The sequence below is a fragment of the Penicillium psychrofluorescens genome (assembly GCF_964197705.1).
Source record: "Penicillium psychrofluorescens genome assembly, chromosome: 3".
In the NCBI taxonomy this organism is placed as follows: domain Eukaryota; kingdom Fungi; phylum Ascomycota; class Eurotiomycetes; order Eurotiales; family Aspergillaceae; genus Penicillium; species Penicillium psychrofluorescens.
In genome coordinates this window covers 1,039,987-1,056,655 of record NC_133441.1, presented here as the reverse complement: position 1 = coordinate 1,056,655, position 16,669 = coordinate 1,039,987, and the positions used below count along the sequence as shown (strand labels likewise).

Here is a 16,669-nt window from a genome sequence, read left to right as displayed (position 1 = left end):
CTGGCACGGTTATATAGCATGCAGAAAAATGACTCTGCCTGAAATATAGTTCGAAGATTGCGCCGGTCGGGCAGTAGGAATGTCCGAGATGGTCACGTGCTCTGTCCCGCTCGGGCACTGCCAGCGTCCGAAGCACATCTCGTTCTTCCACGGCAGCAATGTCAAATGCATCACCAAACCCCGAGCAGGGCACGCTTGACGCGCCCTCGGGTCCATCACCACAGTCTCAGAGAGTGCTTGCATGCGTGCTCTGCCAGCAGCGCAAGGTGAAGTGTGATCGAAAGTTCCCATGCGCGAATTGCATCAGATTTCGGGTGCAATGTGTGCCTGCAACGGTGGCTCCGCGTCAACGAAAACGCAGATTTCCTGAACGAGAATTACTGATGCGTATCCGCAAGTATGAAGTCTTGCTACGACAAAATAATGTCCAGTTTGAGCCTCTTCACCCGAACGAGCCGAAGGAGTCTCCCAGCGCGGAGGTCGACTTTGGTTCAAATGATGAGCAAGCAAGATCCGCAAGGTCGGATCAGTCGTCTCCATCGACATCCGCAAAGCATGAAGAAGTGAACGAGATCAAGTACGAGACCCTTCGAACCTTCATGCCACAATATATAATTAACAATCATACCAGGGACTTTTGGCAAGTAATGACCAAACATGCTGTATGATGTTGTCTCAAACCCGCTCCATATGTTCAATACTAACAATTGAGATAGCATCCGGATGCAGAAGATGAGGACGATGTCTCAGCGAGCGATGTGAATGAAGTTGGAGTCAAGAAGGTGTGGGATCAACTCTTTACAGATGACAACCTTCTCCTTGGCTCGCGCAAGACACCTGCCGAGCTGTCAAATCTACACCCGGATCCTGTACAGATATTTCGGCTCTGGCAGATCTATCTCAACAATGTTGACCCATTGCTCAAGGTCACGCACACTCCAAGCCTACAGCCGCGGCTCATCGAAGCTGCGAGTAACATGGCAAGCATAAGCCCGACCCTGGAGCCGCTCATGTTCAGCATATATTCCATGGCCATTACGAGCCTCACTACGGACGAATGCCAGACCACCTTTGGTTCAGCAAGGGAAGATCTTTTGACAAGGTACCATTTTGGTTGCCAGCAAGCGCTCGTGAACTGTGGGTATTTGCGAACTGGTGATCGCGAATGTTTAACGGCATTCTACCTTTTCTTGGTACGTATAATACATGATTTGGGTATATTTACTAACGCGTAAAAAAGGTCTCAATTGGACCCGGCACAGATCCTCGATCTTTATCGTCTCTGCTTGGCGTCGCAATGCGGATTGCGCACCGTATGGGAATCCACAGCGAGTCGGCTTCTGCCAAATGCACTGTCCTCGAGGCCGAAATGCGGCGCAGACTCTGGTGGTCGCTCAAGATTTTCGATAGTCGAATCGGTGAACTAGCCGACCACAAGACTATTGTCCTGGATCCTACCTGGGACTGCAGAATTCCTCGCAACGTGAATGACTCTGATCTGCGAGCAGAGATGAAAGAGCCCCCGCCAGTTCAAGGCATCTCGAGCGAAGCACTTTTTGCCGTTGTGCGCTGTGAGGTTGGCGAGTTCGTCCGCCATTCCAAGGCCTACCTTGGTTTTACCAACCCATCTTTCAAATCTTTCTTATCGGAATCTGCTCCTCAATATGGTGACATGGCCACTCTGCAGAGGATGATCGAGGACAAGTATATCAAGTTCTGCAATCCGGAGAACCCACTGCACTTCATGACCATCTGGTCGACACGACATTTTCTCGCTAAATACTCCCTTGTCGAACACTATTGGAAGCACTCCGACTCGTATGGGGATCAAACCGCAGCACAGCGCGACAACGCTATTGGCCATGCACTCGGGATGCTCGAAAGTGATACGAAGATATTAGCATCACCTCTTACCAAGGGTTTCCTGTGGATGGTTCATTTCTACTTCCCATTGCCAGCATATATCCACGTTCTCCAAGATCTCAGACGACGACCATCGTCCAATCTTGCCGACAAGGCCTGGGAAGTCATGAGCGATAACTATGACGTTCGCGTTAATACTCACGAAAAAGTCGCCGAGAGCCCGATCTACGATATATTTGTCAAATTGGTCCTTCCGGCCTGGGAAGCTCGTGAGGCAGCATGCAATCCAACGCCGAACCCACCCCGAATTGTATCGTACGTCCGGGAAGCCGTGAGGCAACAGGAGCAGAGTACACAGGCCGCAGGCATTGAACATATGGATCTTGGTATGGACGATTTAAACATACCCATGCCCATGCCGATGTCCATGCCGGTGGGACTAGGTAATTATGGATTGCTCTATGGTGCAGGAGGGCAAGATAGCTCTACAGGAACAGAATTCGGTGATCCCGGACAGTTTAATCTGTTTGACTGGGCAGCAATGGACTGGGACTTGGCTGGGCGTCCTGTTTGGTGAACTTGCTAGCCTACATCGAAACATGTATTATAATTAGAATTATAATACTGAATGAAGCATAATAGTCTCTTCTCATCTCAATTCTCTCTTCCTCTTGTCGAGCGGGTGTATACTTCGGAATGTCACGTGACCCGGACTATCCGTTGCGCCGGTCGGGCCCGGGCAAACCCAACGCTTCACTTCTCCTGCTCCTCCTCCCCCCCCCATCTCGCATTCCCTCCACATTACCTGCCATCATGTCTCTCCTCGGAAAGAAGTTCCCTGGCGCTCTCGGTAAGCATCTCCCACGACAATTTCAGCGATCCTGGGCACGACACTGACTCGCGAACAGCCAAGCCGATGACTCCCTTCTTCGTTGCCGGTACGCAAACGCTCCGCACTCCCATATTCCCGGATGACTTGGATCTCCCCGAGAAGTCGATTTGAATTTGCCTTGTTGGATGCAAGAGTATGTTCGTGGAATAACTGTTCTGACGAATCCTCCCATTCAGGCCTCGTCGTTCTGTACGGCATCAACTCCGCCGCGGGTGCCATGTCGAACTGTGAGTGCATCCCGCGCCCCCGTCTGCATTCCATCGGTCAATTGCGTGGATTTCATTCCCGTTAGATCGGTGTTGTTGCGAAATCGATGGAGTGACTCTCCAATTGAGATGAGATCACCGGCTAACTCCCTTTCTCCCCCCAACAGCCGCCGAGTTCAAGAACGACCCTCGCAACCCCAACGCCAAGGCCAGCAAGCCTGCTGCTCACTAGATTTCTTCTCGGGAGTGTGTGGATGTCATCTAGAATAGCGGGAGCTTGGGTACGAAACCGAATCGAACCCATGGCGATGTGTGCGGGGCCTCGGGCCTTGATGGCTGGTTCGCCTTTTTTCCCTTTGTCTTTGTGTGTCTATCTTGTCGGGCAGTTTGCCCTCTGTCCAAGCATATAGAGTATACCGTGGAGGGTGACTTGGATCAATAGCACAAGCTGTACCACTACTCGACTGTTTCTTGCTGGTGTTGCTGGGGGTGTTCGTAGTGGGAGGGTTTTGGCTGCTGGGTAAGATTCGTCTCTGACGAGAACTGCAGAAAGACCGATATCTGCCCATTGTGCTGTCTCGGATGTAGTTTATGGGTTGTTCATCTTGATTTGATACCTTCCCCAACGCTAGTTGTCTTGATTCCGACATCACATGAAATGCCACCAGGGACACCAAATATTTTGAAAGACATCATAGAGTAGTCCTCATTTTCTTAGCCATATCTACATAGCCTCTATCCCCGGACTGTCTATAGGTAAACGTGGTGGTCCGTCAAAGTGTGCAATTCGCATTGTGCGCTAAACCCAACGAGGCAACCCGACTTCTCCGCCCAGCCGACCATCTCTCTCATCTTCATCTTCATCTTCACACTCGTCCCTCTGAACACCACCGTCGCCACCATGTCCAAGATGGCGTCCCTCTTCCGGCCCGCGAAACTCGACCTGGGCGGGTTCAAGAACATCCGCGTGATTCGAGACCACAACAAGCGCATCGCCATCGAGCAGACCGAACCCGAACGGTATGAATTGAATTGACCCGGCACCCTGTCTACCTCGACCAGGGAATAAACAGAAATGATTCTGACCATCTCTCTCTCGGAACAGACAAGCCCTCCGCTACATCATTCGCAACACCTCCCTCCCCGCCCGTGCACGCGCCCAGGCCCAGCTCCAGCTGTCGCAGATGCACCCCTACACCCGTCCGACGCAGGTGAAGAACCGGTGTGTCGACTCGGGGACAGCAAGGAGTGTCTTCCGGACTTTCCGGATCAACCGAGTGAGTACTGTGCTTCTGGACAAGGTGGAAATGTGTGCTGATTCCTCGATTTCAACAGTTCCAATTCCGCATGCAAGCACTGGCGGGCGAACTGCCTGGTGTCAAAAAGGCGAGCTGGTAGTCTTTCGGGCGAGGAATATTGTGAGAGTATTGGGTCTGTGAGCGGCGTTTCTGCATCAGCATTATTTTTTAGCCCATGAGTGAGGCGTGTATATTAACCAAAATCTATCGAACCGATTTCTCATTTCTCGATATCATACTGATCCTTTGTCTTTGCTGCCTGTCAGTATGTTTGCCTGGCCATCGTTTTGCGTTCTCTCTGTTTGTCTTTCTCTCTTGCGCTGCTTTTCTTTCCCTCTTTCCCTCTTTCATTCTGTCATTTCCTCCATCACACCACCCATTGCTTATCGACAGCAGACCAGCCATGTTCGTCTATCAACTTTGCGATCTTCCTGCAGACCCTGTCTTCCCTGCTGATCTGGAGAAATTGGGGTAAGATTGTTGAATGCACGTTGTGAAGTCTTCCACTCATTCCCCATCCAGATACTTCGTCACGGAGAACGACCAGATTCGAATGATCTCCAACCCAGAGGAAGCCTTCCTTTACAAGATCAATCGCAATGAGCGCTGGAATGAGCTTCAAAAGGAAGCCATGAATGGTATTTCAAAACATTTTATAATGCATGCACAAGAAGACATTCAACTTACTCTGTCCACCAGAATGCATCCGCCGCATTGTCCTAGACCGTCTGCACAAACTCGGTCTGGAGACCTGGCGCCTGCCTCTCTCAGCCAGTCCTCGCGAAGCGCATGTCCCCATCTTGGTCTCGAACAACCTGCCCACTGCATCTCGCATCATCGTCATCTTCGGCGAGCCGAGCCAGGATCTGGGCATCTGGGCATATCGTACCGTCGGGGCCGACTCGATCAATGCCGGATCCGCTGTCGGGTTTGCGCGTGCTGCACTTAATAAAAATACGGCTCTTGTGCTGGCCAACACGGGCCAGTTGATCTGGCACTGCGGCTCCGGCCGAGCTGTCGCGCAGCCGACCTGGCTGTCACTTCCTCGGTCTTCGGCTTGTGCGGGTCAGCCGACTATGAGCTACCGCAACAAGATCCCCGGCAACAGCGACTGGCCCGAACATGTTAACCACGTCTTCGATACCGTGCTGGCTCCGCGCGTCTGGTGCAACGGGACGGAGCCACGGATTGACGTGGTTGGCGTGTCGGAGGGCGGGCTGGCTGCATTCCAGTACTTGAAAGCGAATTGTCCGTTGCATCCTCAGTCTCAAAAACGCAAAACTGACGATTGTGAACAGGGGTGAAATGGCGTACACACATCTCCGCCATGAGTCTCGCGGAACCATTGCACAGCTCCTACGACCTGGAAGAAGACGACCTGACCGACCCGGCCTCGTTTGCGGCGTTTATGTCCTCGCGCTGTCGCGGCTACATGTTGTCTGACAAGCCCGTCGGAGACCGGGTTGCGGGCTATCGCGACCACGGTTGCAACTGCTATTCGTCGGGTGAGGCTCTCAACGCCGAGTGCATCATGCCCATGGCCTGGCGGCATATGCTGGACTGGCTCGATCTGACCCAGGCGGATCGAAACTATGCGGAACAGGTGATGATCCTGGCGAGTGATGTGGATGATGCTACGCGCGAGAAGCTGGAGGAGCTGGATGTGCTGGAAGAAGCGGTTGACCATGCGCTCGAGGCGGAGGCCGTGTTGGAGGAGAAGCATATGGAGCTGGAGACTCCGGTGCTGGACCTGGATGGGATGGAGGCGCTGAATCTGGATGCGTAGACATCTGGGGTATCTACAAAGGACGGACGGTATTTTCTCCCACGTGATTGTGTTGACATTCAGATGATGTTTCCCCCACGCCCTAGCTGAAAGGAACGGATTTTATCGCTGAATTACTATTCCATTTTGTGTCGCATCGTCCATTTTTTCCGTCTTTCGCTGCTCCATTGGAAGTCGCATTAAGCGGCAATTAAGCAATCTGCGGCCGGTGCTGATCAGGTCCCATGCGCATGGCGCAATCAAGAAACAAGAAACCAGACAAGCCTTGTGTCAGCAAGTCCAGTTAAACCGGATCCGGTCCCTGTGTGTGCCAAACCTCCCTCCCTTTTTCCTTCATCATCCTTCCAAGCGTCCATCTCGCATCATCCGCGCTTACTCGATCCCAGAAAAGCCCCCTCTTTCGGAGGCCGCCGCCTGCGGGCGAAGAGAAAGAGGGGGCTTTCCTTTCATTTGAGCTAACTAACGAATAGTGGCTAAACAGCCCGGAAGAGAATTCCAGACCCGGCGAACACGAGTTTTGATCGAGTAAGGGAAATGAAAAGAAAAAAAAGTGGCAATTTCGATCGAGTAAGGGCCCCTAATCAAAAACTGATTTCGGCAGTGTCGGCCACTGATAAGCGATTAGGACTTTTCCGCTGCACCGCCGGAGGTGGCCGATGGCTACGAATTATTACTCGATCAGAGTGTCTTTTGGTGTGGTGTCAACCACGGTTCACACGGATTACTCTGTTATTCTGCCCATCGGTATCGGGCGACACAACAACGTCGGTCCTGACGGCGTTCTCGAGGATGAGTTGAACAACGCAACAATACAATCCTCCCACTACGAGGAAATGCACCCCTCCGATTAGGGCACAGGTGAGGGTATTCGCCCGTGACCGGAAGGATCGTCTGGCACGGCCCGGCAAACTCTGACTGGCTCTGGCCCTGGCCACCCATCGAGTAATCGCAGCAACATCGGAGCTGGCGAGTGGATCGATATTGCCTTGTGAACAACCGAGAAGAAGAAAATTCCCCAGGCCCACTCGGCTGTGGCTTGTTATTTATATCCCCCCCAGACCCGGTCCTTATCTGCTCTTTTTTCTTCGTCCAGATAACTGATATCTTTCTTATCTCTCCCCTCTCTCGCTATCTACGACACCTGGAAAAAAGATATATTGGACGAGGCCTGCATCCCCCGCAAGCCACTCTTCCCCAGCTATCATGGCGACTGCTAACATGCCCTCGATTGCCGTGGTGGCTTCTTCACGAGCCGTCATCTCCGGCCGTCTGACGTCCGCCACCATCGTGATCTCCCGCGCCACCGGCAAGATCACCGCCGTCTTCGATTCCGTCATCCCAGCGTCAGAATTCCCGTCGGGTACCCCGTACACCGACTACTCCCCCCATGTCCTGCTGCCGGGTCTGGTGGATGCTCATGTCCACCTGAACGAGCCCGGCCGGACGGAATGGGAGGGTTTCTACACCGGCACCCAGGCCGCTGCCTTTGGCGGCGTCACGACTGTGATTGACATGCCCCTCAATGCCATCCCACCCACCACCACGGTGGCTGCGCTGAAAGAAAAAATCCAGGCTGCCCAGCACAAGTGCTGGGTTGATGTCGGCTTCTACGGCGGCATCATCCCCGGCAATGCCGGTGACCTCAAGGCCCTCGTCCAGGAGGGTGTGCGCGGTTTCAAGGGTTTCTTGATTGACAGTGGTGTAGGTATTCTCTCACATATTGTCTTCAGACTTAGGATACTAACTCTATTCCCAGGTGGAGGAATTCCCCGCTGTGACCGCAGCGGATATCCAAAAGGCCATGGCCGAATTGGCGGACGAGCCCACGACGCTCATGTTCCACGCCGAGATGGTGCCTCCCACAACAGCCGGCGTCAGCATCGTGGACCACAAGTCCGAGCCGCCAGCGGGACCCATCGGCCCCCTGGAAGCCTACACCACCTTCCTGGCCTCGCGGCCATCCTCCTTTGAGACGTGCGCCATCGAACAGATCCTCTCACTGGCCTATCTCGCGCCAGAACTGCAGCTGCACATCGTCCACCTCTCAGCCATGGAAGCCATCCCCATCCTCCGGGAAGCGCGAGCCCGCGGCGTCAAAGTCACCGCCGAGACCTGCTTCCACTACCTCTCGCTAGCCGCCGAGGAAATCCGCGATGGCGACACCCGGCACAAGTGCTGCCCGCCCATCCGGTCCAAGCTGAACCAAGACGGTCTCTGGACCGAGCTGGAGAAGCATGCCGGCGACGGGGTCATCCAAACCGTCGTCTCTGACCACTCGCCCTGCACGCCAGACCTCAAGCTCCTCCCCTCCCACGTACCGGGCGGCGAACACCTCAACGGCGCATTAACCTCCATCGCTGCCGAAGAAAACGGCAACTTCTTCTCGGCCTGGGGCGGCATCTCCTCCGTGGGCCTGGGCTTGCCCATCCTCTGGAGCGAGGTCAGCCGACGCAAGAACCTGAGCTCCGCGCCCGACGACGAGAACACCAGGAATGCCCTGCAGGACATCGTCAAGCTCTGCTGCGCCAACACCGCCGCCCAGGTCGGCCTGCAGTCCCACAAGGGCGATCTGAGAGTCGGCTTCGACGCTGATATCTGCGTCTTCGACGATGCTGCCGAGTGGGTCGTTGAGCCTAGCACGATGCTCTTCCGCAATAAGTGCTCGCCTTACCAGGGCCGTACGCTGCGCGGCATGGTTCGCGAGACATGGCTGCGTGGGGATCGCGTCTATAGTCATGATGAGGGCTTTGCAAGCAAGACTCCGACTGGCAAGCTGCTTCTCGAGAAACGGGTTTAAAAGCCTTCTTTCTCCCCCCCTCTCTTTCTATTTCTCTTTCGCTTTTGATTTCTTACTCCTCCTCCTTCTCCTGTGTGAGACAGTTGACCAGCTCCGGCAGTGGCTTCTACATGCCCATTGCATCTTCCTTCTCTTACCCTCACCACACACACACCATCAACACAAAACACTCTCGACATCCTGCTCGCATCCCGACGAGCGACCAAAACTAATGACCGACAGCTTGCATAGCATACCCGTTAGATTAATGACAGCGCGCTGTAGCTTAGTATAGAATACAGCACTTTCTACCTACTATCGTCTCCTTTTATACAAAATTAAGGTATTCTTCTAAATAACACAGTGAATTAGGATCATAGACCCCCCTTCTCTTTCTCTTTCTCCTTTTCTGTCTCTTTTTCTGTCTCTTTCTCCTTATCTCTCTGCCACTTCTCCCTAACCCTCCGCCTCACACCCCCATTCTCGCCTCGTCCCCAAATCTCCACCTCGTCCTCCTTCCAGCTCGAACTGACATCAACACCACCGCCGCCGCGACTGGCATCATTGCTGCCCGTATCAGTATCAACACCCACAGCCCCAACAAACACCTTCCTCTCCTTCACCCCCCTCTCCCTCTCCCGAGCCCTCTGAATCTTCCCCAAATAAGCAGCATACAAAAACGCCTCCGCGACAGCCACCGCCAACGCCGCGAATATCGACACCAGCACGCGCACTGGCTCCGACGCACCGTACCGCTGCAATTTTAGTTCCGCGGATTGTTGTTGGCGCTGTTCACTCTGCACCTCCATCCATGACGCAAACGCCGTAGCGAGAGCATCCGCGCTCGCGAACTTGGACAGAGCCCAGTACACGCTGAACCCCGTTATCAGCACGGACAGAAAGATATTGACGACCAGCGAGGGCGTCAGGGTGTCTTCTTCTATGAGGTGTGCGGTGTCGTTTGTGGAACTGGTGGCGGGGTGAGTGTAGGTGTAGGGGTCTTCGGGGGTTGGGGTGTCCGTTGGGTGCAGGAGGCGCTGGTAGGCTGCTTCGTCTTGTAAGGCGAGGAGGCGTTTTTTGGAGGCGAGGTATTCGGGAGTCTATTTGGGAACGGGGCGAGTTAGTTCTACTTCGGGAGGTAGTCCTGCAGCGGTCTGTTTGTCTGGAGCTGTTCCGCACAGAAGAAGGAAGAGTGAAAGGAGAGTGAAAGGGAAGAGTCGGGACGAACTGGTTCGGGTTTCTTGGGCGGCGGTGGAACATAAACCTTTGTCCCGCGCAGGAGGAAGCTCAGCGCTGTCGGGCCCGGTAGGGTGTTTGTAGTCGTGTCCGCAGCTTCGGATTGGAGATGTTTCGCCAGGCGTAGGAGCTGCTCGTGCGCCATGGGACCATGGCGAGTAAGGGAGGTGGGCAGGTCTAGTTCCGTGCGCTGTGAGATCGGCACGGCCTCTAGGGCAGCGAGGATTCGGTCCGTTGCGACGAGGTAGACCATTGGTGTTGTGGTGCTGCTGGTTAGGTGGTGAGGAAAGAAAGAAAGAAAGCAGTGGAGTAATCATAGCGTCGAGCTATCTATCTTCTTTAGCCCCACGTCGTCATTCCTCATCTTTTCGCTCCCGCCAACCCAAAATCCCTCCCTCCACCACCATGGCCGACACAAGGTACCTACGCCCTGCTCAGCACCTCCTCTCCCCTCCCGATATCATCTCTATTTGCCTTTTGTAACGGTAGCTAACACACCCTGCCCAGCACGGTAACAACACAAACCAACCCGCGGGGGATCCCCGTGGCCCCCTTCGTCGACAATGTGAGCGACTACGTCTCTTCGCGCGGAGAGGTCGAGCCGACGCTGCGCTCGTTCCAGGAGATGATCTCCAAGTACCAGTTCATGGAAGCGAACACGCAGCGGCGGGCCCAGGGGCTACGCGAGAAATTGCCGGATATCAAGAAGACGTTGGAGATGGTGCGGTTTTTGAAGCTGCGGAAGGAGGTTTGTGTTTGCCCTTCTCTCCCCACCTCTGCCCATACACATTCTCTGTCTCCCTCTTAATAAGGTGATCATTGACTGACAATGGTATGTATAGACGTCCGCGCCCGGCCCCCTCGACACAAACTTCGAACTCAACGACACGCTCTACGCCCGCGCGACCATCTCCCCCACCGACACAGACGAGGTCTACCTCTGGCTCGGCGCGAACGTCATGCTCGCATACCCGCTCCCCGAGGCGGAGAGCATGCTGCAGGAGAAATTGACCGCTGCGGAACAGAGCCTGGCGAATTGCGACGAGGATTTGGAGTTTTTGAGGGAACAGATTACCGTGAGTGCTTTTCTTCTCTTCTATTACCATCTTCTCTATCTGGTGGCCTTTGTGCTTTCTCCGTTATCTTTTGAAATGGTGACTGGTTCTGATGCTAATCCTGATGCTTATGGCTAGACGCTTGAAGTTGCGACGGCGCGCGTGTATAACTGGGATGTGGTGCAGCGACGCAAGGATAAGGGGGATGGGAAAGAGGAGAAGCCGCAGGCCGGATAAGATGATACTTCGTGAAACAAAAATAAAAAACGGATTCATTGTAGCTGGTCTATGAAAAGGAAATGAATGCAGCTGGCATAAACTAAACCAACCGTCCCTTCTTCGTCCTTGGCGCCAGCAGTAGTCAAGCGCAATCAATCAATCATCCGGATTAAGGTACTCATGGACGCGAGAACAGACACAAAAATGAAATGCGTGAGAGTCGTAGGTAAGTGGGTAGGTCGTAAGACATGATATAAGTAAGCAGCAATCGTAATGGCACAAGCATGAAAGGAAACCAAATAACAAGAAAACCAGTACGAGGCTAATTAAGAGGACGCCAACTTCTCCGCGTCGGAGGCTGCGCGCTCACGCATGCGTTTCGAGATGTCGATGTCTGTCTCGTCGCCGACGAACGTCCACTCCTCGATATCGTCTAGGTCGTCGTCTGCCTCGTCTGGGGAGACCTTGGCCGACGGGGTTGGGGAGAAGGGGGTAGACGAGGCGTTGGAGCGTTGGCGAGCGAGAGTCCTTGCGTATTCGAGGTCGCGGTAGAGAGCTTGGATTGCGACGGCCACACCATCTTCCTGTATCAGGATTAGTAACTTAATATCTCAACCAGAAGAAGCGGGACTTACATTGCGAATCTGCATACCCAGATTGCGGGCCTTGACAATCATCCGCTCGCTATGCGTGGCCTCCCAGAGCGCCCGGGAGAACACGCTGACATTAAGCTTTTTCATGCAGATGCCCACACCCAGATCCTCGACCCGGGACCCGCAAAAGAACTGATCGCCAAAGAACGGCTTGATGATGGTCGGAAGTCCCGCGCGCAGACTTGCTCCCGTCGTTCCGGCACCGCCGTGGTGGGCGGCCGCATCGATCTGGGAGAATAGCCAGTCGTGAGGCGCGGCTTGGATCTGGTATATCTCTGGCGGCAAGGAGATCTCGGGCTTTGCGCTGGATGGGTCGCCAAGTCGGTCGGACCATCCTTTGGAGAGGATGCAGCGGACGTCTGCCTTCTGGACCGATTCGATGACTGTGCGTGTCAATGCGGAGGGATCTGACACCACGATCGACCCAAACCCAATATACACAATCTTCTTGCCATCGGCGCGGGCACGCGTGATGAAGTCTGATAGCTCCTTTGGTGGCGTCCAAGTGGAGCCCTCGTTCAGGAACCAATACCCCGTAATCCGGATCCAGTCTGGGTAGTCAAGAGGCGGCGGGACAACAGAAGGTGAGTAATTATACAAGAATGGAATCTTGTTCTGCTGCATTTTGTCCAGAGTGGTAGCCTTCAACCCCAGCTCGGTATTGCGCCATCGGTTGACTTGACCCGCAATAGCCTTCCAGAAGATATTGTCAAACATGACATACGTGATATAGTTGTATGCGCCGCCCATTCGGTGCTCGGGCACCGCGAACGCATGCGGATACGCCCGGGTTCTGGTCCAGGGCATGGTGAAGCCGCGAAAATAAGGTATCCGAAGTGCCTCCGCGATATGGATCCCAGCCATTGCGCTCGGCGACTCGATGAGAAGATCGCTGTCCTGACAACTTGTCCAAGCAGACGACAAGAGGTCATCGATCCATCCTCTAAACTTCAACGATGCTTCCTTCAGGAAGGAGTAAGTGAACATGCCGTTTTCCACACAGATACGCATGAGTTCGGCAGGATCACCCTCCACGGGGGCAAAGTCAATGCCATGTCTCCGGACCCAGGGCTCAAACTCGGCGTGCGTTGCAATCTTTGGCCGATGGCCTTCGGCAAGAAGGCCCTTGCACAGGGCAATGTACGGCTGCACGTCGCCTCGGGAGCCGATGGTCAGACACGTAATCCTCAGCGACTCTGCCGGTTTGAAGTTGATGATCGAAGCACGCGGGTCGTCAAAGAATGGGTGGATCTCAGAGGAGTCCTCCGTGGGCAGGGGACGGCTGCCAGGCTCCTCAGGATCATCAAGCCTCGCCTCTTGCAGCATACGATGCTCAGCTTGGGCTGCCTCGGCTTCTTCTCGCTCCGCTTCTGCCAGCATGCCAGATTCTACCATGAATTTAATGGACTCGAGGTTCTGGTGCAACGTGACCGCACAATCATCCCGAGCATCGGCCGCGTTGAACTCGAAGAAGAGCTCCTCGTGGCCACGGATGATGACAACAAGGCCGTGGTAGCCGAACCGGAAGCCCTTTTCCTTCTCGACATTCTCGATATCCTTGAATGGGAGGATCATCTTGGTCCGAGTGCCGGGGATCAGACTGCGGAAACACAACTTCCTCTGGCTGATGTAGATCTTGCCATACAGCGGAAGCACCCGGTGCAGATACGCAAAATAAGTGGCTTGCAGCCGTTCGGTTGATGGAAGCGCAAAATGTGCTCGAAACCGGTCACCGTAGTTGAAGCTACCGTCTTGGTCCTCGGGATCAACATCTAGATCTTCGGCCAGCACTCCTTCGGTCTCACCGTAGTGCCGCTGACCGCCGGTCCACATGCCAGAAACCTTTTCGAAATAGCCCATGGATTCGGTTGCCAATAGGCTGCTCATCTGTTTCGATCGGCTTTTCAGATATTCGGCGAACCCAGCAGCTCGCTGAAGTGGATATGCTCCAGCTTTGACAATGTCGTTCAAAGGAGGCCCTGTACGTGATATGGATTGAGCAGCATCGGCGGGTGCAGGATACATGTTCTCCACGGTTCTCTCCACTGGAATCGACCTGGCGAGTGCGGACGCAGAACGGGCTGTCTCGTCCGAGCGTCGTACGACAGCATCGCCTAAATCAGAAGAACGCCTCCGCAAGCTGCGCATGGTAGGCGAGTGAAAAACATCGCTGCGGTTCAGGATCTGGCTCGCAGACTCATTGGTATCCGTCATCGACTGCACAATTGGTGACGACTCGGTATACGCCGCAACGAAAGAATCGGATGAATCCTGCTGCTTTGGAGACCCAAGTTCCCCTTGTCCGATACTTGCGCTGCGTCTCCGCGGCAAGTCATGTTGATTTTGACCAGCCAATCGCCCACTACTTACGGACAGCCTCTTCCGTGCACTTGCAGCTGGGTGCTCCGATGGTTCTTCCCGCATGCTCTTCGCAGAAGCATTGACCAACTCCTTGATATAGTTGAAAGCATCCTGCCCGTAGTTGAAAAACGAGAAAAAGTACTGGAGAATGATTAGCATATAGTGCAAAAAGGACACAGTAGAAACACATACCTCGTCGATTGCATATGTCTCGCCACTATCGACAACCCGGATCTTGAAGGTTTCGGCAAAGTCGGCCATCGGACTCTCCTCCAAATCTATCACGTTGGCGATGGGAAATGAGATCTTGACACTATCCCCTTCATTGTGCGTTCGGAAGATGACTTTCTGCAGAGCCTTCACCCATTCCTTTGCACTCGTGGGACTGTCCGCCCGAAAAAGATAGGTTCGTTGATCGGTAGTGACCTGAAAGTCCTTCACGTCGCCACCTTTACCCTTTGGGTCTGCGAGGGAAGCGGAGATGCCGTATCGGAGATCCACATGGCCACTAGGAAAATAAAGGTTGGAAGGATCGGCGTAATAAGAAAGCACATCGCCCTTGAGGGCAAACCAATAGCGATTATATTTCGGGTTCTTGCGGCCGCGTTTCGAGAGGTAGCCCGACTTGATGGCGACGTTGGACTTCTTTGGGAGGTAGGCGTAGAAACAGATATGTCCTTCCGTAACGTACATGTAGCCCTGAAGGAGCATGCTTTGCAATAGCGAGCAAGCGTATTCGACCAGCACTTTCTCAGGCGTTTCGAACCCGAACATCTGCATTAGTCGTGTGGACAATGCTGACGAGGAGGATGGTGGGCGGTCTTGGGGAGGCTTGCTGGAACGAGTTGGACTTGTCGTCGTGGAAGAAGTCGTGTCAAATCGAGTCTGGGCTTCGACCATGCGGCTGAGAACCGGAGCTGCTCGAGGCGTCATACTGCGAGTGCGCCTTGGAGACACCACGACGGACGACCCGCTTCGTGTTGGAGATTCATTTGCTCTATTCTTCAAGCCTAGCTTGGATAGTTTCGGCAGAAGCCTGTTATCCGATATGGTCCTCCGATGGCGGCGTCCTCTGCCTTCGATGTCGGTCGGAAGTATTGACTCTTCTGGCGTCCGCTCGGGGGGGACTGGGGTGGACGGCGACTCTTTCGGTGGCTGTTCCTCTGCTTCTCCATCGCTATCACTCGACTCGTCGAACCGCGCATGGAAATCCGACCGGGATCCGACTGCCGCAATCATGGAGAAGAGCGACTGCTGCATATAGTGGACATTCCCATCTCGCGAGCCCATGCCCCGTGGCGGAGCGGTGAAATCGACCTGGGCATCGTCGCCATCCTTGAAGCGTTCCGGCAGTCGATCGGCGATCCGGCGGTTAGCGGGGGCGGACTTCATGCTCGCACTGAGTCGTCGGTCTGCCCGGCGTTTGTCATCGTCAAGTAGCGGTCTCATCTTCACGGATGGTGGTGAGGAGGATAGGGACGGGGATGCCGATCAAGGTTGCTTGTGGAGAAGCCCCGAGCAGGTGACAGGCCGGGACTGATAGGGCGATGACGAACCAGGATGGGCTCCGGTCAGTCAGGTGTTGCCGTCAACCCCTAGAACCACCAGGGGCTTCAGATGACGAGCATGTCAGTGTCTCCGCGAGTGATTCCACCAGATGATGACGGTTAGGTGCTGGTGGTGAGTTGAGGGCGCCGATAGTTGAGGCCGCCGATAAGCATTGAAGCTCGGACGCAATCCAGCGATAGGGCGATATGTCATAGCACGAAACGCAAGCCGTGCCACCCAAACGCCATAACTATTGCTGGGAGATGTTCTTGTCACGGATGCCGACCGAATTGGAATCACCAAGAACGACCAATGAATTCTTTAGTGGCAGAAGAAAGAGAATCAGCTGGTCCCGGGCATGTGATGCACGGCCGTTGGCCAGTCAGGTGACCGGCTGAGGTCAGCATCCATGGCGAGGGAGTGGGTGAGCGCGTGAGCCTGGGTCAGCGGGCATCTACTGGGTTACTGCACACTCATTATTCAGCCGAGAGGATGATCCGAATCCCCATCGTGGAAAGATATCTTTAAATTGCGTGATCTGGGGATTTCCCTGCTGGAGCCGATAGCCGACATGGTTTCTTTGTCTGTGGTCGTATTCTGGTCCTCACCTCCCCCGCGGTCTGGCCCGGTGTCAGCTCCTGTCTGAGCGCAGCGCCTTCGCCCCTCGAAATGCGCGAATCAAAGGACTGTGGGTTCTTGATCCGTCAGACCAGCTCGCTAGCCGTGGAAATCTGTCCAATACCATGGGCGATCGGGTGAATGCACTCCTAAAACTA

General features: G+C 54.4%; 7 protein-coding genes across 7 annotated transcripts; 5 read left to right on the top strand and 2 right to left on the bottom strand.

Moving 5' to 3' along the window:
* Positions 1-158: 158 nt before the first annotated feature.
* PFLUO_LOCUS4530 (uncharacterized protein) lies at positions 159-2,440 on the top strand (the record flags this gene model as incomplete). Its single annotated transcript, XM_073781891.1, has 4 exons — positions 159-577; positions 632-662; positions 717-1,193; positions 1,241-2,440. The coding sequence occupies 4 exons, from the start codon at positions 159-161 to the stop codon at positions 2,438-2,440; spliced, it is 2,127 nt and encodes a 708-aa protein (XP_073638600.1).
* Positions 2,441-3,862: 1,422 nt separating this feature from the next.
* PFLUO_LOCUS4529 (mitochondrial) lies at positions 3,863-4,359 on the top strand (the record flags this gene model as incomplete). Its single annotated transcript, XM_073781890.1, has 3 exons — positions 3,863-3,981; positions 4,067-4,238; positions 4,297-4,359. 3 exons carry the CDS (start codon positions 3,863-3,865, stop codon positions 4,357-4,359), a joined length of 354 nt encoding a protein of 117 aa, XP_073638599.1.
* A 303-nt stretch (positions 4,360-4,662) lies between these two features.
* On the top strand, positions 4,663-6,045 carry PFLUO_LOCUS4528 (uncharacterized protein; the record flags this gene model as incomplete). The annotated part of the gene is made up of 4 exons (XM_073781887.1): positions 4,663-4,730; positions 4,782-4,897; positions 4,959-5,507; positions 5,558-6,045. 4 exons carry the CDS (start codon positions 4,663-4,665, stop codon positions 6,043-6,045), a joined length of 1,221 nt encoding a protein of 406 aa, XP_073638598.1.
* A 1,203-nt stretch (positions 6,046-7,248) lies between these two features.
* Positions 7,249-8,842, top strand: PFLUO_LOCUS4527 (Allantoinase; the record flags this gene model as incomplete). Its single annotated transcript, XM_073781886.1, has 2 exons — positions 7,249-7,746; positions 7,802-8,842. 2 exons carry the CDS (start codon positions 7,249-7,251, stop codon positions 8,840-8,842), a joined length of 1,539 nt encoding a protein of 512 aa, XP_073638597.1.
* Positions 8,843-9,195: 353 nt separating this feature from the next.
* PFLUO_LOCUS4526 (uncharacterized protein) lies at positions 9,196-10,310 on the bottom strand (the record flags this gene model as incomplete). The annotated part of the gene is made up of 2 exons (XM_073781885.1): positions 9,196-9,921; positions 10,050-10,310. The coding sequence occupies 2 exons, from the start codon at positions 10,308-10,310 to the stop codon at positions 9,196-9,198; spliced, it is 987 nt and encodes a 328-aa protein (XP_073638596.1).
* Positions 10,311-10,462: 152 nt separating this feature from the next.
* On the top strand, positions 10,463-11,349 carry PFLUO_LOCUS4525 (peptide chain release factor 1; the record flags this gene model as incomplete). Its single annotated transcript, XM_073781884.1, has 4 exons — positions 10,463-10,476; positions 10,565-10,805; positions 10,900-11,133; positions 11,251-11,349. 4 exons carry the CDS (start codon positions 10,463-10,465, stop codon positions 11,347-11,349), a joined length of 588 nt encoding a protein of 195 aa, XP_073638595.1.
* A 308-nt stretch (positions 11,350-11,657) lies between these two features.
* Positions 11,658-15,794, bottom strand: PFLUO_LOCUS4524 (Sterol 3-beta-glucosyltransferase; the record flags this gene model as incomplete). Its single annotated transcript, XM_073781883.1, has 3 exons — positions 11,658-11,915; positions 11,967-14,486; positions 14,538-15,794. The coding sequence occupies 3 exons, from the start codon at positions 15,792-15,794 to the stop codon at positions 11,658-11,660; spliced, it is 4,035 nt and encodes a 1,344-aa protein (XP_073638594.1).
* Between the last annotated feature and the right edge of the window lie 875 nt (positions 15,795-16,669).